This window comes from Lissotriton helveticus, chromosome 8, assembly GCF_964261635.1.
Source record: "Lissotriton helveticus chromosome 8, aLisHel1.1, whole genome shotgun sequence".
NCBI lineage: Eukaryota > Metazoa > Chordata > Amphibia > Caudata > Salamandridae > Lissotriton > Lissotriton helveticus.
In genome coordinates this window covers 1,298,860,093-1,298,884,538 of record NC_136069.1, presented here as the reverse complement: position 1 = coordinate 1,298,884,538, position 24,446 = coordinate 1,298,860,093, and the positions used below count along the sequence as shown (strand labels likewise).

At 44.0% G+C, this 24,446-nt stretch overlaps 1 protein-coding gene across 3 annotated transcripts in view; it reads left to right on the top strand.

The window, feature by feature from the left end:
* Positions 1–24,446, top strand: part of RPGR (retinitis pigmentosa GTPase regulator) — a 430,193-nt gene that overhangs the window by 154,267 nt on the left and 251,480 nt on the right. For all 3 annotated transcript variants that reach the window (XM_078658267.1, XM_078658265.1, XM_078658264.1), the window contains exon 9: positions 11,462–11,586. In XM_078658267.1, coding sequence (XP_078514393.1) covers positions 11,462–11,586 — 125 coding nt within the window. The remainder of the gene's footprint in view (positions 1–11,461; positions 11,587–24,446) is intronic.

The following is a 24,446-nucleotide window of genomic DNA, read 5'->3' as shown; positions in this document are numbered from 1 at the left end:
AGTATCTTGCCTAGTTTACCTTTCTTTTTCCCATTAGGTCCTTGCAGTGGGATACAGAGAATTTGCCCTTTCCCCTCCTTCCTAAAGGCATTGTTGGTTATCCTTATTTTATGTGTATGTTTTCCCTGTGACCACTTATTGGGCTGTGTTTGTTCTTTTTGTAATATTTGTGCCAATTTTATTACCGTAATATCCATTTTGGTCGTACCCTTTTTACTAGCTCCGTTCGACCTAGCATCTCTACTACATCTGTTTTATTTTCATTTGGTTTTTCATCCTCTTTCCTTTCATTATCCCCATCCTGTTCTGTTATTTGACATATATGAGTTTGTATGGTCTTCTATACTGTTCTGATATTTCGAAAATGTTCTAAAAGTCAGCCAGCAGAATTAATTACTGCTGGTGCCCGATTGTCGTCTGAGTGTGTGTGGTCCAAGCCTGCACTGCAGGATTACTGTGCTTCTTGTGTGGTACTTTCTTCCTGCTTCTCACTGTTTTCCTTATGGGATGCCAGCCGAGCTTTTATCCGTTTCCATTTAAATGTACCTTATATTCTGGATCTTTGTTACCGTTGGCCCTGGGAGTTTGACTGGAACTTCTATTTACAGCAAAAGCTATGTCAGCGTGTTTTCGTTCCTGTACAGATCACATTATTTGTATCATTAGATGGATCTATAATCTCTTTTCTAACTGATGATCAGATCATTCAAGTTTCTTTAAACATGGTAGGAGAAAATGCATATGTGTGTATAATGAAGAAACATTGCGGTCATATTTATAAAAACCTCACTTTTTTAGAACAAAATATGAAGTTCGTTTCTTGGTCCATGTTGCTCCATTGAACAGAAATAATGACCTTTCTTCAATATATATGTTTCAGTTTTGGCCTCTGAGTGCCCAGCTAGCTTAATCAAACAATAGTGAATCCAATATTTGATATGGAATATGTTCCAGTTGTATGGCTTTCACCCAAATGTATTCACCTTAACAGAATCTGGACGCAGAAGTGGCCTGCACCCTTAATGTAAGATTTTTGGATCCCCAAGCAAAGCGTTGTTTACCCCATCCCATCCCCCTGCTTGTAGGTTTAATCTGGGTTCAACCTGATGACGGTGTCCTAAGTGGGCATCTAATTTTGCCTCGGCCTAGAAATCGCCCTCCAGTCTGCCCCCAGACGGTCATTATGATGGGGATCTTTCAGCAGTTAATCCAGTGTAGACATTACTATATTGTACTAGTTGCAACAGAGAGAATGCCATTTCTCTTTTATTTCTCTTAGTTTTCTTTTGTTTTAAGAGGAATTTTACCTGGAAAGATTAAAAAATACTTGCAAACGGTCTAGGAATTCTGAGTTTGAACATTATGGGAACCCCTTGACCAAATAAAGTGCAAACTGTAGAGACAGTGCAGCACTCTTGGTAAATAATCCTCTATGAGTGTGCCCTCACCCAGTTAGCTCATCATAGTCAACTTCCCATGAAGCTACCAACGTTCTTGCGGTCCACAAACCTGCTTCTTTATAACGTTTTGTAATGCTAGCATTCACTTGGAGATATACCCTAAAACAGCTTTCAGAAGAGTGCTTTCATTTGCCACCATTCCCTGTGCCATTGAAGCAGTTGGGTTACACCTTATGCTATAAGTAAAATAATGTTTACTGTGTCGAAGTTCACTTATGTAGTGCTAAACCTAATGATAGGAAAGGACAACTAATCGCTTCTAGAAGATCAGATTCATGTAGTTGATCAATATATATATATATATATATATATCCATACTAATATAATAAAGAGAGAGCCCAAACCTTTGAGGTGGGTAATCTCAGGAACCACAGCACCAATCACAACACCCAATACAGCGTTGGAAAGGGCAGTTGCAGCAGAAGGACATAGGCTATGCAGACACCCACTATATACATTTAAAAGGTAAAAGAACCGTGCCAGCAAAGTAGTCCCTTGTGGGCGTGTCTGCGTTGTGCTGTGGGCGTGTTCTGGGGGCGTGACAAACGTTGGGGGCGTGTGGTACTTTCCGCCCTTCATGCCATGTCTCATATCGTGTGCTAATCCCACCCTGCTCCCTTTAAATACCCCTGCACCCCATAATCCTAACTCATCCTTACTCCTTAAAATACCCCAACACCCTTCAACACTAACCCATCTTAACCCTATAAATATACCCTGTACCCCAAAACCCAAACCTATCCCTAAACCCTTAATCATAACCCACCCTTACTCCTTAAAATACCCCAACACCCTTAAACACTAACCCATCTTAACCCTATAAATATACCCTGTATCCCAAAACCCAAACCTATCCCTAAACCCTAAAAATACCCTATACCCCAAAACCCAAACCTAGCTCTGAACCCTAAAAATACCCCTGTACCCCAAAACCCAAACCTAGCCCTGCCCCATTCTAACCAACCCCCCCAGCAACGAAAAATAAAAATGATCATAACGTTGTTATGATCATTTTATTTTTCCCTTCTTCACTGCTAGGTCTGATTGGTTTACAGGGGAAACCCTTGGCAGATGCTATTGGTCTGATCTGTTTATTGTGAAAAGTTGTAACAAAAGCAATATGCCTGTATTATTTATTGTGATAAGCATATGATAAAAAAAAACTAGGCCAGTCTGTACACACATATTTTGTTACATGTAATCTTACAGATTACCATTCAACGCCAATGTTGGATATTGTTTTGCCTATGGTATCTTATTACATATTTATAAGTGCATGCCTATTTACTCAGTGGTTACCTTGTGATAAAACTTATGCTCCCACAGTAGACCACTGTTGATCATGATGAAAAGTCAATGATAAATGCTACATGCCTGGTTGAGTAACTGGAAAAGGTTATGTCAGAGGCCTTCTATATGTTCTATTTATAACATAAAATATATGACAAAGGCAGTAAGGTTGATTTATTTATAGCGCAAAAAACAATGTTATAGGCAAGAGGCCCGTCAGGTGGCTTTTTATTACAATTTGTTAATTCCTGTATACAAGAATTTTGTTACATGGCTTCTGACAGATTACTGTAGTAGGCAAGGGTTTTCTTGTTTGTCACTCCACTCATGAGCCCTGCTGATAGAAGATTTGAATTTGAGAACCCTTGCTAGGCCTCTTAGGAGGGGCAGTATATTGTTTTGCCAGCTGTTATTATATACATGTTTTAATTCTATGAGTAGCATGTACAATTGTATGAACTTTTTATATACAGTCTGACAACTTTAGCTGTCTGAAAGGCTACTGTAATAAAAAAAAATCATAAATATTAATGCGTGCATATATAGAAACAGGGACTTCGAGTCAACCATTGGTCTGTTTGACTGTGAATCACGCAGTATTTCTGCCCATAACAACATATAGCATGGTGCGTTGTGTCAGCCCACTTTAGCCATTAGAGTTGTTTCCCTCTAAGTGACAGCATTTTGCCTGATCACATGGGCACACCCACCTGAAATTAAGTTTGCTTCAGTACCCAAGCTTGTGTGGCAGTCACTTTAGTTTTGTATTGTCTCCTTCTAAAGGTTGATTTATTTTCTGTTTTTAAAATGAGTTTATTTATTTTTTTTACATTTTGGAGCACCAACCTCCCTTGTCAATGCTACTGGGTCGCTGGTTAACTGCTCATTGCGTCTTCAATCCACTGTGTCCCAGTGTGGCTACTGCTTCCGACCACATAGCCATTTTCAAGGCTGTTGTTCATGGTGTATCATTGTTTTACCATTCTAAGTTTGAGCAAACATTTAGAACAATTGCAGTACTTATTCCCTATACACAATACAATACCAAGGTGGACGCTCCACTATGTTTAATTTTTTACTTTTTCTTAATTGCAAGCACTTGCCTGCCATCTTTATACAGAGGCTTTTTTCTCTATCTTCTTTTATTCCTTTATGTACCTTGCCTATGCTTGTTGAGTTCATTTATTTATTGTTGAGTATGAGGGAGTGGATAATGTGTGAATTAGTCAACAGGTGGATGAATAAATGTATGAGTGTAAAGATGAGTGGCAGAGTGCATGTATGGTGAGGTATTAATTACTTAAATTAGTAATTGAAGAGACGCTTTCGTTATAAGCCTGGCCCATTGCCATTTCCAATGCTTGTTCTCTCTGGGTTTGGTACAAAACGAAAATAACAGATGACCATTCGAGGTACTAAAGTAAGAAAAGAGACGAACAGCATTTGGTCGCAGTATAGTGTTCACTGAACCTCGATCACAGCGGTGCTTTGAGTAAACTGAAATGCATTTTCCACTCTCGAATAACAGAAATGTTGGTATTATAAAAACGTGGAATTGATTAATTCGGATTGAGGACTCTTAATTATATTTTCAGACGCTGGCAGTTCTTTTCTACTCGCTGAACTGTGTACACATTGTACTCCAGAGTTTGCCTTAATTGAACTTTAGAACATTCATTTGCGGAGGCGATGGTGTTGAAATGAAACATGGTGCTAGCTGGATGAAAAAATATTAGTATTTTACTTTCTTTTAGTTCTGCTCTAGTATATCGCTCTCATATCCTGTTAGAGGAATTTGCTATCTTGCATTTGTGGGCTGGCAATGCATAAAAAGCTATACGTAATATTACGTCAACATCTTTTCCAAATAGTGAAGTAGTCAATATAAAGCACTAATAGACTATTTTGGCTTGAAAATATAAAGATTCTTTGTTTTGTGCAATTACATGGCGCTTTTACCTAACTGGGGCAACTAACAAAGAGCTAGCTGTTTTGTAGCGAGAACTCCCAGTGATGATAAGTGTTTGACGCCACCTTAATTGAAGCGGTCTGTTATGATGTATTGTCAGAAAACAAATCACACTTTCTCGGGCAATATGATTAGTCAGTCGGAGGATAGATTTTTCCCTTGCTAGCTATACATTGCAAACTCCAAGTGTTCTTGCTCCGATTGCCAAAAAGAGTTGTCGGTCACAGTTTGGGACTCTGCCACATTTTCTTAATGCACACATTATTGCAGACTATGCCACCAGTCCTTAATAAACAGACAGTTTGAGGCACGCGAAACTGTCTGGAACTTAAGTACAACAGATGTCTACTCTGTGTCGAAAGGCAGGTTTATAATGCTCTACTAGCCTATAACATTAAAGGACTGGTTCCTTTAAAGTAGTCTGGACCACCTTAAATTGTTAATAATTAAGCAGGTGATACCTCACCTACATCTCATTAAATTTATTTTAGCAAAACGAACACGCTATTTTGTCTTTCAAGCACTATTTTAAACACAAAGGAACATTATGACACAGTACAGTGTGAACATTTCCGGGAACAGAACAATTTGCATTTAAGTGAACATTGACTGTATAGTTGCTTCAATAATAGGAGCGCCAGGTGCCAAGTTTTGCGATATCAGAGAATGATATCTGAGCATCAGGTAACAAAGATCAGGCTATGTATGGGTCAAAGTAATCCTCAATCCACAGGACTGCCAATGTATGAAAGGCCGTCTGTCATGGGTGGTCCCTCCCACCTCTCCTGACAGATGTTCACTGACTTGTGTATCTAGATCAGGGGGTCTCCAACCTTTTCTATAGTGAGACCTACTTCTGATCAGTGCAAATCATTGTGAGCTACTGAAGGCCAAGCCACTCGCACAATGTTACCAGACACCCCAATGTCCATTTTCATTAAGCCTAATGTCATTAGATCCAAAGACTATGGTGTGAACACAAATCTTTGTTATTAGATCCAAAGACTATGGTGTGAACAAAATACTTTGACTAGGGATACAATGACAGGTCTGCTATGTGTGTCAGAGAGAGCTTGGTCGGAGGGGATGTGTGCTTATGAATGGGATCTATGTGTATGAGCGAATGAGAGCCTCTGTTGTGTGTACTTGTGGCACATGACACACTATTCACCGTATGTGGAACAGTTAAATATATAACACAAACATACAACCATTTTTCAATGGGAGAAATTTAAAGTGCAGAAACATTTTCTGCAAAAAAGTTCATAATATGGAACATTCTGCACTTTGAATTTCTGCCACTTAAAAATATGGCTGTATTTTGCAGTTCTATATATGACTCTGTGTCTACCAGCCACTAGGAGCAAGATGCCTACTCTGTGTAAGTGCAAAACTTTGAAATGGGAAAACATTAAACTGAAAACTTAACTTCATGTTTATATTGATTCCATACAAGTCATAATTTCATTTTTCACCCATTTCAAAGTGTCATATTTACAAACGGCAGGCGTTTTTCACCCAGTGGCCTGTAGACACATTTTAATATTTAAAACATAAAAATACAGTCATTTGTTTACATTTAAAGTGAAGAAATAGGCTTAATAAAATATTAAGACCTAATTTACTTAATTGAAAGTGGAGGAATATGTTGACTCAATGTTTCATAGAAACATTTCTATCCACATTAAATTTCTCTCATTTGAAAAAAATGACAGTGTCTTTCAGTTGTAAATATGGCACAGTGTCTACTGGCTACTGGGAGCAAGAGCCCTGCTGTTTATAAATGCTAAATTTTGAAATGGGATAAAATTCAAATGAAGAGTTAAATTAGTCATTACATTAACTTTTAAATGACATTTTTTCGAAACTAAAAGCATTTAGAAACCTCATGTTGTTCACATGCTCCAATACTGAGTTGATAAGGACTGTCATTTAAAATTTAAATACCTCAGTGCTTCAGTTCTTCACCTTTGTGCCTGGGACCTAAATCTGACCCCAGCACTGCTTATTATCAGGCCCTGCTATCTGCAGCCTGAAAATAAAAATTTAAAATAAGCACAACCATCCCTTACCTTTAAAAGGACAATATAACCCTTAAAACTGAACTCAAGGCTGTGAGCTACTCAGAAGGTGTCTGTGAGTTACTGGTAGCTCGCAATTGATTAGTTGGAGACATCTGACCTAGAGGTTTATACTTCTCTCATAAAGGAAGTTAACTTCCTAGGTGGTACTACTAAAAGTAAGTCTTGCTTCATTTTAAGCCGGCCTTTTGTGAACCATACTTTATTCTGTTTGAAAACTGTTTGCATCTTTATTTAGTCCTTAAGAAAGTCATTCAACAACTCAAATAACCAGCCGTGAATCTTCATTTTTCAGAAATTTGAAGTCAAGATGACAGAGACGCATGAGACAAGGCTAAATATAAATATTAAAAGTACGTGCATTAGACATGAGCCCTGCGGAACACTGTACCTCAGCGGACAGATAACCAAAACAAAAGTATCCTTCTTCACTAGACAGATTCTGTTGTACAGAAATGATTAAAACCATTTCAAATTACAAAAACAGAAATAAAAGTATTCATCTTAACTAGACCACTTCTGTTGTACAGAGATTAATCAAACCATTTCAAATTACAAAAGCAGTGTTCGGTATAGAAAATAATTGATTTTCTGCTGTCACAATACAACATTCAGTTAATAACAACAAAAATGACAGGAAGGCCTGTATAACGGCAATTTCAATTCAATTTATTTATTTATTTTGTTTTGGAACTCCTACGGAGGTCCACAAAAACACACCAACAATTAAAAGGACAAACATTACATATGATAGATACAAAATTCCTACCTTATACATTGCTATAAAATTATATCAGACATACTGAGAAATGTGCAAATAATGCTATAATACATAAAACAATCACATAACCGACCGATAAAAATTCTTATATCAAACATACTAAGAAATGTGCAAATAGTGCTATGAATACATGAAACAATCAGATAGCCAACCAATTGGTATTAAATCGTAACCAGAGTACTACTGTTGGACAATGTTCTAATAAATAGGCAAACAAAATAAAAAAAAATTTGGAATATCTTAAAACAGACCATTTCATTGGGAGCGACAAGACCAAAGAACGTGCGTCCTGAGCAGAGTGAATATTAAATCTGATAAATACTTGTTTTAAAAACACTCGCCTGGCACTTTGCAGCTTCGAACATACAAATAGGACATGATTTAGGTCTTGGATTTGCAACTGGCACAATTCACAAATTCTCTTCTCTCTAGATGTTTTATCCCAGATGCCAGTAACGTCTCCTAAGGGCAACAGATAGTTTATTTCTGACGAATTATAGCAAGGGCTGTTGTGGTCACCTCAATAAAAGATGTTTGGTTGTCCACAGAAACTTCAACTCAAAAGATGAAGTTGTAGGACAATTTATTTGCACAGTAAAGAGTACATCACTACACTGTCATCGGCTTGCAGGTGCGGACGCAGGAACACACTATGGCTGAACCTGGAACCTGAACCATTATCACCGGACACAGAGATGTGACTTACTCAAAACACAAGCTGCAATTTGCATACAATTCATTACAAGGCAACACTGAGAAAATATAAATGAAGAATATAGAGAATAAAACATGGCTAAATATAATGAAAAACCACAATATGGCAGTTAAAATAAGCACATATTATTTGAATAGCTTTACACCACATTCTGGAAAGAGTAGCAGAAGCAGTGGTAGCAAATAGTAAAGTGAGGTGGTGCAGTGAAAAGTTCAACAAATAATGTATACAATATGAAAAAGTGATATATATTCACTGCAAAAAACAAAGGTTAAAGTAACCTTATAATTAGGTTCCAAATGAGATCGGAATTACTGCTAAAAAACCCAAACCACTGAAAGGCGCCAGTTATAGTTTAATCAGTTAACTATAAGTTGCTTCCCCTTCATGCACTGCGTGTAACCTCACATATTACCTTGGAGACAATGGTTCTCATTAGTAATTTGAACATTATTGTTCTTTAATTATAATTTGTGTTGTCATCAATGATGCCATTTAACATGTCATGAGGGATGTAATATTTGAGTTCATACGCAGTGCAGGATAGGGACGCCAGCTATAGTTAACTCTCTAAACTTAGTGCTTCTGCCATTGGTTGTCATTTTGTGCCAAGTGGTTGTCAAGTACTTTAATTTCAACTGGAGGACGACCGAAGTTATAATTGTGGGTAGGATTAATTTCAATTTTTATCTCTAATTTTTAGCCTGCCTCTTGGTTCCAATACAATCTTATGCTTGTTGTGTGCAACCTAGGTTGTACACATCATCAACATCTCATTTGATACCCTAGAAGACACTTCTTCCCACTCATGATGATTCCTATGTAAAGTCCTTCCTTAGTTGCCTATTGAACCTCTTAAAACGGTTGTCAAAGAAGTGGTCTACTTACGAATACATCTTGATAATGCTATGTACCTTGGTTATCGCACAATCTTGCCCACCACCTCCAATTTTCTCATAATGCTGCAACACAGCTCTTTGGAGGGTGAAATGCATTGCACCTACTTTTTGTAGTTTATTGGGTTGCCCCACCTTCCCACATGACAGCTCTAGTGTACTAAGCTTTAGATGGTTTTGTTGTCTTGAATTAGGAAGCGTAGAATTGGTAGCAATGTTTTTCTGGTTCCAAACTTTTGGCACTCCCTTTATTTCGTTTTTTATTCCCGCAAATGCATCCTGTTTTTTTTTCTTAATGTTAAAAACCTTGCTCTTCATGAACTCTGTTAGACCGGGCATCCTTGGCGTAGTTACCACTGACTTTTTTTCTCTACCTCCTGTATTTTTACAATTTGTTGGATTTCATTTCTGCTGGTTTAGATGCTTTGGACACTTTGCCGTTGCTGATCAGTGCCAAAGTGCAAGTGCTCCATATGTAAATTGTTATTGTGATTGGTTATCCGTGATTGGCATATTTGCTTTACCAGTAGGTCCCTAGTAAAGTTCACTAAGTGTGCCAGGGCTGGTAATTCAAATGCTACCAGTGGGCTTTCAGCACTGAGTGTGCAACACACATGAGTAGCCCTGAAAAGAGGTATCAGGCCTGCCACTGCAGTGCCTGGCGCAGTTTGCTAACTGACACTCTGACTTGGCCAGTGACCCACTTGCCAGGTCTTACCCTTCCCTTCTCTTACACATAGGACGCCCCTGCGGTAGGCCCAAGGTCCCCCCCTTGGCAAGGTGCAGTGTATATAAAAGGTAGGACATGTACTGGTGTGTGTACCATGTCCTGATCGTGAAATACTGTCAATTTTGTTTTTCACTATTGAAAGGCTATCTTGCCCTTAGGACAGAATGGGGAATGCTTTGTAATATGTTTAAATGCATATCTTCCCATAGGAGTGAGATAGAAAATTGGAGTTTGGTATCCCAGAGCTCAGAATCTGATAACACATCTTTTAGTAAAGATGGTTTTTAAATTCTGTGTTTGAAAATAGCACTTTTAGAAAGTGGCTGTTTTCTTCTTCAACCTTTCTGTGTGCCTCTGCCTGTTTGTGGATAGACTGTCTGGCTTGATAGTGAAAGGGGCTGGGGTGGCACCAGGAGTATGGGTGAGTCAGCACTAGGCTGAATAGACCTATCTGCATTTGGAGTGGTGGGAGGAGTAGCAACTGGGCCTGAATAAGGCTGTGCCTACCATCCACAATGCTGGCTCCACTTCCTGTGGTACGTCTGAAGACCCTGGCCCACATTCACAAAGGAAGAAGTTGTGCACAGGCAGAGTGCCCCCAGAACTGCTTTGAACTGGGTCCAGGACCCCTAACACATAGAGAACAAATACTTTTGGGGTATAAAAGTAAGAGCTGAAACCCCTGTAAGTTTAGACTACTTCGTGATCAAGAGGAATCTCTGCCAAAGAAGATCAGCTGGTCTTGCCTAATTTAGATAAACATATCTACATTTTTATAACAACCTGTGTGGTGTCCATTTGTGGTGTTTCACTGTGTTACTGTGGGTGTTGGTGCAAATACTTTACACATTGCCTTGGGGATAAGTCTGTCTGCTCGTGCCAAGCTATCATGGGGGTGAGCATGGGTTATCCACAGTGTGTTTCCCCCTTACCCTGACCAGAAGCATAAGTCCCTATTGGGTCAAAGGTACCTACCTCTGCCAACTGGAGCCCCATTTCTAACAAACTCTTTCAAATTTTACTGTCCACGTGTTATCTCCGTTTCAGTGAAACACCAGTTGTGTCACCAAAATGATGGACTCCCTGCAAAATTTGATGAGGGGCCCTTGAGTCTCCTATATCTCACAGAAATTCATGGGCCTTGGGCTGAAAGCCCCCCACCCCCCTGTGCAATATCAAATCCTTGGTGTCAGGAGGCATTGTGTAGGCATCACGTCACTTTACAAAAAAAGAACCTCCTTTTTTACTTCTAGTTGTTCCAGTCATTCAGCTACTGTCTTACAAACTTCACTCTAAATGGGTGCTGCCTAGTCTGTTTCTCTCTGTAGGAGGTTTTGGAACATTTTTGGCCTTTCTCCATTTCAAACTGGTGTTTGGTGAACCACCTTACCAACTATTGCGGCTTGGATAATATACATGTGCTCTTTGTTTTGAAAAATATGTCTTCAAAGTGCTTGTTTCTTCAAATTTGTTTAGGCTGTTTTCAAATTGACTTGTTCTATTTCGTATACTAAAACTTAACGGTTGCTTTTGTTCCAGATCGTGGTCTATTGTACACATTTGGAGATGGGCGACATGGCAAGCTGGGTTTGGGAGAGGAAAATTTCACTAATCAATTCACTCCTACCGTGTGTACCAATTTTGTGAAGTTCACAGTCATTTCGGTAAATAGTTTTTTTCTACATAGTTTTAAATATGGTTGCATGCAGTATTTGAAATAAGATAGCAGCTACACTTCACTTTTAACAACTTGACTATGCTCAGTATCCCTTGTCTCTGTAGCAAAGATAAAAATGTATAATTAGTGTGACATGATACTGGCCATACCCTATCAATGTCGCTTTGTTTCTTCCATTGGAAATATATTTACACCAGCTGTTTAAATACTGGATAAAGAGTGAAAAGACATTAATGATCGTTTCCACATCCACACCTGTTGAGAAAGCTTTTTCTAGACACATGCACAAAACAATTATAATGATTTGTTTGTGTGGATTACACATAATATACAAGAATAACCATGCGATGTCTATGTGCAAGTGAGTCTTACCTTTGTATAAATATACAAAACTCAAGCATGCTAATATTGGCTGACATTTGCCAAGTGGGCACACACAAGGCAGGGCCGGTTTGTTAAGCCAGAATAGCAACACCAATCAGTGTTACGCGAGTGTGACCTCCTATGCTTTAAACAATACAGTTCCCACACTTGTTAACCTTCCACATAATGGACCTTACTCAGGTAGTGCAGAAAATTTGACAAAAAAACGAATCTGTCCAGTTTTGAACTTATGGGTGTAGGAAAGGGCCCTCTGTGCAAAGAAATAATTTCGGCATAAGTAAAAGTAGTATTCGGTTAGAAACAAAATGCATGGTGCATACATTGCCCAGTCATAAGGTTAGGAAAGTACATTGATCAATGTTACCAATGCATATGAGTGGCATATCGATATGCATGAATAATACAGCATGCTTATCTTATATATAAACAGAATAATTTGCACACATACATTTACGCCTTAAATGGTTTTTTTCTTTTTCAAACTCATGTTGACTTTGTTAGCCTACGTTGCTGGACTCAGAATTCTATATCATTTCTGTATGACAGGAGACTGCTTGGTCCTTTTTGTGAGCTCATCTTTGAAACTGGCAATTTCATTTGGTGTTTTCCACTAAGACCACCAGCTCCTTGTCAGATTAGCTTTTGCACCTTCAGATTTGCCCTTGATGTGCAGGTTTTCAAATGTGAAGTAAGGGGACAAGATCTCATGTTGTGCCATACTAACTCTGTAGGGAATCACTTCTTTCTAGCAGTCCCCACCCCTAGCCTATGGGCCCATTGTATGTTTGTACTGGATAGTGGTAACTTTCCCATCCATGTTCCCTCTGATGTGGCTAGGTAGGACATTCATGTTTTCAGTCCTCGTTTTCTGGAGACTCATTTCTCCTCAATTTCTTTCCTGCTCTGATTTGAAATTGATTGCACTCTGTTCACTTCTCTCAAAAATAGATGTAAATTACCTTAAGACATCTTCATCCTCATCATTCGTGGGAGATTTAAGTTCTGCAACTAGCCTTTCCCAAGCTCTTGCCGCCTGTAGCGCCCTCTCATTTCCTATTCTTGTAGGCATCTGCAGACGAACTACGCGCTCACACTCGGCCCATTCCTGCATTATGCGCTTATACTGGCACGTTCCCACTTTGAATGTGTTTGCTGCCAGAACTGTGTATTGGCAGCCCATTGACGTTTTAGTTCAGTGAGGCCCTCTCCCCAGTGTTTTCGCACGGCAGTAGTAAGGGCTATGTACAGCAAAAAGTCTCCCCCAGGCAGGTGAGTTGCCCCTACTATGATGCCCTTGTGCAACTCTGAGTTCTAGAGTCTCCAAAGAAACCCCTCCCCTTTGAGGCAAGCTATTCTTCAATGTATATTCTTCTAGTGTCCTTTCTTGGTGGGCAACAGAGCAGAAGTTAACGTTAATAAAATAGTTGGCATTAAGGATCTCCTCAATTATAGATACTTTTAGGTAACCGAGCTTCATTAGGCATTGTGGGAGTTTAGATCTACTGTTGCCTTCTCAATCACCATTAACTTTCGAATCTTACTGTGGCCCCTTGTTCTGGGTACTAATGGCGCATGCTAGAGCACTGCAGTTGTAGGACTACTTACTAACTGAAAGGTTGGTATGTTTAATCCTATAGTGCACTGGCATTTTCCCTTTTCTTGTGAACGGAAAAGTGGTATTGGGATAATGTAATTCCACTAAGGGGAATATTCTCACAAATGATGGTGATGGGGGATGTGGTATATATACAGCCATGGAGAGGGGGGGTATGAAGGGTAGTTAGATGTAAAACTTTATAATGCAACCCGCGTCCCTCGAGCAGACGCTGGTAAATGGGCAAAGCTGCCAAAGTGTCCATCTCCCTCATTTTTTTTATCCCTTTTCCTTTACTCTACTGCTGCCTTCTAGTTGCTTGCTTCAATTTTCCTTGGTTTTCAGAAAAAAAGGGTGAAAAGTAATGAAAAGGGGAGAAGTTTAAAGGATAATTTTAGGCTACGTTTAGGAGTTAGGGTTGGGGTTAGAGAAAGGTAGGGTGTGAAGGATAATGTATGGCGTACAGGGTATGGTACTGGTTTAGATTGGGTAAGGATAGCGCTAGAGTAACGGATTAGATTTGGGTTAGGGTAATTTTAAGAGTTGGGATCTAGGTTAGGATTAGAGTCAGGCAATGTCTAAGGTATTATTTATTTATTTTTTATTTATTTTTTTGGGGTTCAAACTGCTTTATTGGAGGAAACAGAGTATGGTACACAGCTCGATCCGCCTACAACCCGGAGGCTGGCAGCAAAAATTATGAACAGTACACAGCCCAGAAGCCGGCATCCCGGGGGCCCGGCGGCGTATAGGAAAACATACAGGACGCTGGTTCTGCAGCCCGGGGCGTAGGACAAGCAAGGATGAGCAGCAGTTGAACAGGGTGTTGTAGTCGAGAGATGAAATCCCTCTCCTTTTTTTTGTTTTTTGTTGTCAAACAGGAAACAAAACTTCCCAACTTAGGTAACAACTATGATGCTGTATAAGACTGTGTGAAAGTTCCAATGAAGGGTGGTGTAGCAAGGCGGGTCAGGCAGGCCGCAGCCCATGGGGGAGCTAATGTCCAGGATTGCAACCCAGTGAGGCAGAGGTCTGCAAAGGTGCATCCCATAGAAGCATGGATTATGACGGGGTGTCACTCAGCAGTAGTGTGAGGCGTGCTGTGGATGCAGAAAAAATAGGATATGCATGCCCAATCACGAGGGGGGTGTGGGTCAGGCCAAGAGAGGGCGGCCCAGGTCACTCAGGACGCTGCAGGGGCATGAGAGCGCATGGGGATAAGGAAAGTCAGACGGTGCAGGAGGTATTAACGGGTTGCGATCCGGGAGGGACGACAGCGCGTTGAGGAGGGGGAGGCAGATCATCCGATCGTGCATCGTCATCCGAGCGCGTGAGCAGGTAGTGCGTCAGAGGTTCCCAAATATCCCTGGGCCTACAAGAAAGGGGTATCAATTCAGCAAAAGTGGTATGCTGGTCTTGGCAATAAGTCAAATCCGTAAGCCAGTCCTTAAATTTGGGCGCCCTTCCTCTGCCCCAGCGACAAGCAACACGTCTCTTGGCTAAGAGCAAGGCGGTGTCAACAAATTTCCTGCATCCTCTAGGCAAGTGCACTGTGTATCCGAGGATGGCGATCAAGGGGTCTGCGGGCACCGTCTCACCCACCATCTCCGCGATAGCCTCCACAACCAGCTGCCAGTAATGAGCAACCTGGGGACAGTCCCATGCCAGGTGTAGGAAATCAGCATGGTCGGCATGGCAGCGTTCACATCGGTCGCTGTCAGCTAACCCGAACCTATATTTCCGAGCCGGAGTATAGTACATCCGCTGAAGGAATTTGTAGTGAATAATTTTCAATCTGCTGCTAGCAGAGACGCGAGAGGTGAGCGTGCAACAGTATTTCCACTGCTCATCGGTAACATCGAAGGCAAGTTCAGCAGCCTATCGTAGCCGAGCATTGGAGACCGGTTCCGGAGCAGCGTTTCGGATTTGGCGGTAAAGACCAGAGACCAAGTGGGTCCCGTCTTGTGATCCCAACAGGAAATGCAGTGGCGCTAGGGTCTCAGGTTCATTGGGATAATCAGGTAAGATGTCCCGCATCCCCGCACGTAGCCGAATGTAGTAAAAGAGTTCAAGGGAGGTGTGGTCCTGTGCCTTAAAGAACAGTTCCTTAGTCTTGAAACTACTCTCATGGAACAGGTCGCCCCAGCAGGCGATGAGTAACCTATCACATAATTGACGGAAACCTCGTTCCGACAAGAGAGATAATTGCGGGTGATAAGTAAGCGGTAATTTGGGAGAGTAGGGCATCGGACACGACAGGTGTCTAGCGATGCGGCGCCACGCATCTAATGTGCAGGAAACTGAGGTATGCGCAGTGGTGATGGATGTCTCAGGACAGTGTAGCAGTCCGTTGAGTGGTATAGGGTGCACGATCCAGTCTTCCACCGCTATGTGCGGCATGAAAGGAGTTGGAGCCATCCAATGGTAGGCAAAGTGTGCCTGTGCACATTGGTAGTAAGTTTCAAAATTAGGGATGTCAAAACCTCCTCTATCGTAGGGAAGGGTCAGCGTCGACCATTTTAAGCGGGGGGATTTGCCGCCCCAGAAAAGCCTGCGCAGCTCCGCACGGAGCGTCCTGAAGAAAAAGGCGCCAGGGTAGTAGGGGATATTGAGGAAAAGATATAGGAAGCGGGGCAATATCACCATTTTTATGAGTGAGGCTCTTCCCGCCATGGAGAGTGGTAACGTGACCCACCTGTCCACTGAAGCCGTTAATTTGGTCATGGCCACTCCATAATTGGCACGCAGCGTCTCATCTTTATCGCGAGATATGCGGATCCCCAAATATCTAAGATCATCGCTACACCACTCCAGTGGGTAATCGAGAGGGAAGGCATGCACTGCATCCGTGAGGGGGAAAAACTGCGATTTTGCCCAATTGATGTGGACACCCGACACTCCTCCGAACAATATGAATTCTCGAAGCAGGGGATTGAGATGCGTCTCGGGATGTTTAACGTAGAGCGTGATATCATCAGCATAGAGGGATACATCTATTTGCCGCTGCAGGCAGTGCACTGCCCCCGCTCGGTGTAACTGCCGTAAACGACAGGCGAGTGGTTCGACCGCGATGGCAAATAGCAGGGGAGAGAGCGGGCATCCCTGACGGGTGCCTCTAGTGAGTGCAATTGGTTGTGACAGGCGGCCATTGATTAGCACCCTCGCCGTCGGGTCCGTATACAAAAGTCGAACCCAAGAGAGAAATAATTTGGGGAAACCCATGCTGGCTAAAACCGAAAACAGGTATGGCCACTCGATCGAGTCGAATGCCTTAGTGGCATCTAGGAACACGGCCGCGACAGGGGTGTCGGGGTGGACCGTGCGAAGCAGGGTAAAAAGGGTGCGAAGATTATGGGACGTAGACCTTCCTGCCACGAAGCCAGACTGATCAGGCAGGACAAGCCGGGTCATGAGCAGCGACAGCCGGGTAGCTAAGACTTTGGCTAGTATCTTAACATCGCAGTTTAGGAGGGATAGTGGACGGTACGAATCGCAGGTGGCAGGGTTTTTATCCGGTTTTAGAAGGGAGGTGATCGCCACTTCACGCATAGAGCAGGGAAGTATCCCGTCGGCTAGTGATTCCGTGAAGACCTCACTGAGCACCGGTGCCATTATGTCAACGTAGGTTTTGTAAAATTCGGCCGGTAAGCCATCGAGCCCCGGCGCCTTGCCATTCTGAAGGGACATGATGGCCTCACGGATCTCATCCAGCTCGAAGGGAGCCGCAAGAAACTCCCTGTCCCCATCGCTGAGCCAGCACAGCGCCACATCGTTAAGGTAGGCAGCATATGAAGTGTTTTCCTCTGCTGTAGAAGTATAAAGTGAAGAGTAGTGTGCTGTGAAGGTGGATAGTATCTCTGCCGGGTCCCTGACAGCCGTGCCGGTGTCATCAATAAGCTCCAGTATAGTGTTGTGCACCCGTGGTGGTCGTGTGATTGCAGCAAGCACTTTTCCGGGCCTATCTCCCTCACAATATCTCCGGGCCACCCAGTGTTTACCCCGGTATTTCGCCTCCCTGGCTGCCTCTTCTTCAAATTTTGACAGTGTCTCTCTAAAGGTGGCGTGTAAGTGTGGGTCAGAATCCGTGATCATGCGGTGTTCCAGAGTCCGCAGTTCGCGTTCCAGTGTAGAAATGGACTGCAGGATATCACGCAGCACCCCATGACTTTTAGAGATGCAGAAGCCCCTTATGGTGACCTTAAAAGCCTCCCAGATGTGCTCAACTGACTCTACCGAGCCCTTATTTCTAGGGAAGAAATCTGCTATCTCCTCCCCCAGCTCAGTGCAGAAGACATTGTCCAAGAGTATATCAGGACGCAGTCTCCACTGAGGTCGTGGATTGTCCCACCCGGGAATGCTGAATTGCATAGACACAGGGCTGTGATCGGAAAAGGTTCTAGGAAGGTGCTCTACTCTTAACAACTCTGCAGCAGCTTCTCTGTTAACTAGGAAGTAGTCAAGACGCGCCCATGTCCCAGTGTGAGAGGTAAAGTGTGTCCCTTCCCGCCCCTGGGAATGAAGATGTCTCCAGGCATCCAAGAGACCACCCTCCTCCATGATTCCCTCCAGCGTCTCCCTGGACCGGGGCTTGTAGGAGCTGACACCATCCGCCCTATCCATGGGGGGCACCAGTGCGAGGTTGAAATCACCACCCCATACAACATGTCTTGCCCCAACAGCTACAATCTTCCCCCACAATGTGGAAAAAAAGGCAGGAGTATCAACATTCGGTGCATACATAGATACAAATACATAGACATCGCGGCCAACCCTTCCCCACAGTAATGCATACCGCCCCTCCCTGTCCATTGCCTCTCCGAGATGAAGAAAAGGCACTCCGCGGGCAATGAGCACTGCAACCCCCCTGGCATAGGTCGAGTAAGAGGAAAAAACACGAGTACTAGCCCATTTCGTCGCAAAAGCGGCAGCGCCCTGAGCAGGCAGATGCGTCTCCTGCAACATAACAACTTGCACATGATGTCTGTTCAGATAGGCAATGATATTTCTGCATTTCTTAGCATTGTTCAGCCCCCTGACATTCCACGATAAGCACGTCAATCTAGCATTTGCATTCAATACCGCCATGGATACAGAAAGCCTATATGTGAAAGTGACCTAGCAGGCCTAATGACAGTGCCACAGCCGCCCCGCCCCCACCCAAAGAAACACCAGTTCAGCATATAAAAATACAGTCTGAGCAACAGAAGCCTCTTAAAATCCAACCTCCCCCCACCCACCCCAGCATCCCAAACATGCCAGTAGCCATGGATCCCACCCTCGCAATCCCGCCCCCACCCCCCTTTCAACCGCAACAGCAACTCCAAAAAACACAACCAAGTAATGGGGAGCACCCAGTAGGGGTAGAGCATAGAGTGCGCACTGCCACTACCTGGTCCTTAGCTGCAGTACTGTACCACCCTCGGTGGAGACTAAGGCCAAGGGAGTGGTCCTTGGCATACATTACCACTGGGGTGCAGTGTCCATGCAGGTCCATCGTTCTCACAGCACTCCAGCCACCAAAGTTCTATACGCTGTTGGAGGGCCATCCGTTGTGGCCGGCACCGTGCATTTACCATGCAAATATAGTTAATTATCTTGTTGTCCAGGGGGTAAATCAGCATTCTCCAGGTCCTCTGCAGGCACATTTCCGCCTCTGCGCGCTGTTCGAACCGATTTCAAAAAATCCTCGGCCTTCTGCGGGTTAGTAAAGAAACGCTGTTTACCCTGATGGGTAACTCGTAGTTTCGCCGGATAGAGGAGGGCGTAGTCAATTTGGGCTTCCCGCAGCTTTTTCTTTACGGGCAGAAACTTGCGCCGTTCGTCCTGGACCATCGGTGTGAAATCAGGATAGATTGAGAACGTAACCCCATTATACTGCAGTGATTTCTGAGTCCGGGCTGCCCTGAGGGCCGTGTCGCGATCACGATAGTTCAAAAGCCGTGCTATTATAGGCCTAGGAGGTAAGCCAGGCTGGGGCACTGGTGCCAGTGATCGGTGGGCCCTCTCCACTATAAACTGAGGAGAAAAAGCGTCCTCTCCTATGGACCCTTTAAGCAACTTTTCCACGTAGAGCTCCATTCTGCCCGTGGCCGTGGATTCCGGCACGTTCGTTATGCGCACGTTGTTGCGGCGGCTTCGTGCCTCCAAATCTTCGTTCTTTGCCGCTATGACACGTAGCAGGTTGTCCATCCTGGCCAATTGTGACGTATGGGTCGCGGTGGTGTCTGTATTGTCGGAGATCCGTTGCTCCGCAGCCGTAATGCGTTCCTCATGGCGGTCAACCTTGTGCACAAGGGCATCCAACCGGGCCGTGACCCCATCCACCTTCACCACGCCAGTGGCGAAACCCTGTCGCATCTCTTGGATCAGACTTGTAAGATCCGCCGCCGGGGCCGGGGGCGGGGGGGTGGATTGTGGAGAAGATGTGCTCGGCCCTGGGTTCATCTGCGTCGATTTAGCGCTCTTGCGCGCGTTGTCGAAGCTCAGTTTAGGCTGGCGATTCTCAGGTCGCCCCATGGCAACTCCCAGCGACGGACCACAAACCCGGACGGGCAGTAGCAGGGCAGTTCGATAGGAGTATAGGCCTTGTAAGGAGTGGGCAGTTGGGGGTGGGCAGGTGGACCCAAACGCAGCACGATCTGATAGAGCAGAGCAGGAGAGACGTCGCTGAGCCCCGCCGGTGTGCACCCCCCCAGGCCCCAGTGGAGCGCCCGTGAATGTCCGAGCAGAGATATGCAAGCCTCGTTGAGGTCACTAGCGGTGTTGGGCTAATGGAGAACAAGTCCCAGGCATTAGGGTCCACAGCAGCCCTAGGTCAACAGGATCCAGGTCAGCAGGATAGGCAGCGTCGGTCAGCAGCGAGATAGCGTGCCTCACGGGAAGCGCCACACAGGGGGGCAACACAGGGCCTCCACGCAGGGTAGAGATACAGCAAATCCTCAACCAGACAGGGCCATCTGGCGTGGAGACGGCGCAGGGGTCCGCAGGCAAGGAGCACGCTCCAGCGGTAAGTGCCAGCGCGGCGGGGCAGGCCCCAGTCCCTGCAGGTCCGCCAAGCCGCGCCGCACAAGCCAGCACCGTCAGTGAGGCGGGGAGCAGTCCGGGCAGGATGGAGCCTCGTCCGGCATGCGAAGAGCAGCCCCCCTCCTAGCACCAGCAGTGAGGGTCTAGCGGCGATCGGAGGAGGGGGGGGGGGGGGCGATCCAGCCCGAGGCAGGGCCCACAGTCGTCTCCTACCTGCGCGGCGACCGCCGCACTCCTTCACAGTAGGGTCGCAGGCTGTGGCGATGAAGAGCGGCCTGAAGCCTCGTGGCAATCCCCAGGGTCGCGTGGATATGGCAGCCGGACCGGCGCTTGCCTCAGTTCCAGTGGCAGAGTCGGCTAAGCTGCAGCTGCACGTATCTTCGGTTCTGGTGCACGCAGAGCCTCCAAATTTGGATCGGGTGTGGAGAACGATGCCAGGATACAGGATAAGAACTTTTGGGGTGAATCAGCACCCCGTGGCGCAGGATCAGTGGAGGATCTTGTACCAAGGGACGGGAGCTGCGTGTCTAGGCAGCCATTCCGTAAGCGCGCCCTCTAGCGCCCCCCATGTCTAAGGTATTATAGTTGGGTCTGAAGTAGGAGTTAGTATTAGGACTGAGATAAATGTTAAGATTTGGTTGTAGGCTTGAGTTACGTTAGGTTAGGGTGAAGTGAAGTGGAGTGGGTTATCGTTAGGATTAGAACGGAAGGTGTAAACAATAGTGTAAGATGAAGGTAAAAGATAAATGGCAGAGATAACATGAGGTATGGGAAAAGGTTAAGGAGAGAGTAGCAGAAATTAGAGTAAAAGTTAATGTCTATGTACAATTTGCAAATACAGTACTAAAAAGTCATCTTTTTTGAATTTTTCATAGATGTATATGGTAACAACAGCTTAGTACACCGGCTTTTTTGCACTCTACCCTTTGCACTCTGCTTTATTATACACATCCTTCTTCCTCAAGTACCACTCTTCTGTGTCCTCAGGCTACATGCAGAACATGATAAGTGCCCACTACTACCGCACAAGTCAGCATGCACACTTCATGTCACCAGCAATAAGTATCTTGGGTGTAAAAGAATAGGAATGGTTTCAAACAGCTATGGTGGCTATCAGCCTTCAATGGCTCTTTAGAGCAGACAGGAGAAGTGTAGCATATCCTAGTGGGGCCATGAAGCCAAATGGAAGGATATGCCACAGGTTGCAAATAGCAACATGCACTACGTTGAGCCCTTTCTACTTTTTTCCAACTAATCTGATGCGAATGATACCACTGTTTGATTCTTGTTCGTTGCAGTTTCCACATCCTGTTTACACAAATGTTGTATAGAAACACTTACAGGTTTCAAACTATTGCCTCGAGTGTCAAGTGATTTAACCCCTAAGCTGCTAATTATTTCCCCTTTAGAATATTAAGCCCTTTTTTGGCTATTTGGGGTTGTTTGCTCTTAGACTTCCACAACTTTATTTTCATGTAAGATATCCACAACAAATTTGCATCCTTTTTTTCCAGCATCCGGGAGACTCCAAAGGTACCTAGGGTACCTTTTTTTTGGAGGGCACTGTTAAAATAGCCAAAATATTGCAACATTTTGGGGTTTTGGAGGGAAATAGAAACAAAGTGCTCTGCAAAAAACGTGTCTGTTTTTTTCCTAAAAATGGCATCAACATAAAGTTTGCTGCGCTAAAATCACAATTTTTTCTGGCTTTAAGGAACATACAGAGCTGAGTGTAAAATTTCCTAGCCGTTAAGACGAAATGTTCAATTCTATTAAGGACACGAAGGCAAGAATTATGCTTTACTTTCTTCCTTTAGTATCACTCCAACAGCTTCAACATCAATAAACTACCTTTCCCATGAACTACCTGGAACGGAAATAGAAAAACAGCTTAAAGAATCATAAGGCAGCCCAATACCAGTCCTTGTCTCTCTCTTTGCTCTGTCTTTCTTCATGCTACAGTGGCCCCAGAATCCAGCCTCTGTATTCGATTTTCGAATTCTCCTGAACTAGAGCATGAAACGAGACAGTGCATTACCATCTGTGTTGAACAAAGACCTCACCAGAAATACTAAAGAAAACATTCAACATCAATTTCACAGTTTTTAATCATCCAGCATATTTTAATACACGGTGAAGGAGACAATCCCAATATTTATACCTTACGTAGATATTTAACCGCATGCGCGCTGCGGCTATGTTTGCGCTACGCGGCTTTTTTCCAAAAGCTGCATTACATGACGAGCTCAAATCGTCATCAGCGTGCGAGCGGCGCAACTGATGACGAGCTGAGCTCGTCATCAGCGCCGAAGGGGTTAAGAACCCCATAAAGAAATGTAAAGAACTCCCCACCTACATCCAGGGTAGGGACGGTTTCTCAAACCTTGGGTGGGAATAATCCTTGCCTCCGTGTCCTTAATTGAATGTAATATTTCTGTCTTGAAAGCTAGGACATTTTACATTCTATGTCAGTACCAGAGGCGAGGACTATGCCCTTCCAAAGCTTATCCACCTCTAAGGATGCCATTTTTCGGACTGGTTTCAAATAGATCCTCTTCAACATAATGTCTGAAGACCAGTCAGCCTCATTAATTATGTTTTCTAGCCTTGCCCCTAAAGAGAAGACTTTAGACGTCATGGCCTCTCTTACTTAGTGGGCCCCAAATTGTGACACATTAATGCCTGCTTCTTACATTGTCCACCGTACTCACCTAGGAATAGTAGGGGAGGATACAGCCTTGAAAAGTTTCTTAAGGGAACTCAGGAGTTCTCGTTCCCTGGGAGGCTGTAATATTTTTATATCCCGTAAGGTACGTACCACTTACAGTTTGGGGTATTTATCAAATGCTGGATATGAGACCAGTTTGGAATTGCATTTCTTCCATCTAGAGTTGTAGAAAGTAACTCCCTCTGGGTAAACTCTCCACCGGAGAAGTCCAGTGCATAGACATTGGAGACTCTGCAGCAGGAAACTAGACATAACTGCATTGCCATCTTAACAGAGAGTTCTGCGAGAGACAAGTACTGATTATTCTGCCATGAGAAGAATAGATTTCGAACTTTGTTAACATCCCATAATGTGGAGTGTCTAGGGTCTGGGGGAGGGGACAACCCAATATCCTGCATTAACTTACTCACCATTGTGTGTTCCCCTACTGGATAGCCGTGCAGGGGAATGTGTCCTGCGGAAATAGCGGACCTAAAGATGTTACATACTGGGTGCTAATTATACACTGATCTTTACATAACACATGCCTAGTTCTTCATGCAGGAGAAAATTCAGGCTTTTGGGTGAAAGCCCCGAGAGCCACCTACAAAAACAATTTTCTTCGACCTGCAGATTCTGGGTGGGTCCAGTCTCCGTTAGTTCTAGCACCTGTCTCTCTAGTGTGTCATCATAGGGTTACAGTTCAGTGAACAACTCTTTTGTTCATTTGACACAATCCTCCGGCCTTTTCTGGTTATCTCAGGGCAATCATATGTTGATTACTACTGTCAGTTTTGTCTTCAAGCACCTCTTTAGGGGTGAAAACGCCTTCAAGGATCTTCTCTACCTTTTCGAGGAACATAAGTTACAGTTCTCCATCAACATCTCTACGAGTCACCCCATGTTCATCTAATGGTGACTCACCAAGTGTGGCTGCAACTCTGGGGTGCCTGCTTGCTCTTTGGTTGGTCACTATCTGCCCACAACAACTTGAAATATCCTATACCCACTTGCTTGTCCAGCAATGTCAATGCACAGACTTTCCAATGGCAGTTGTCACAGTTGTACCCCTCTTCTTTTGGTGTTCAGCAGGTTCACCAGTTGCAGCACCCCCTCATCTCCCTTTTCTTGATGTAGG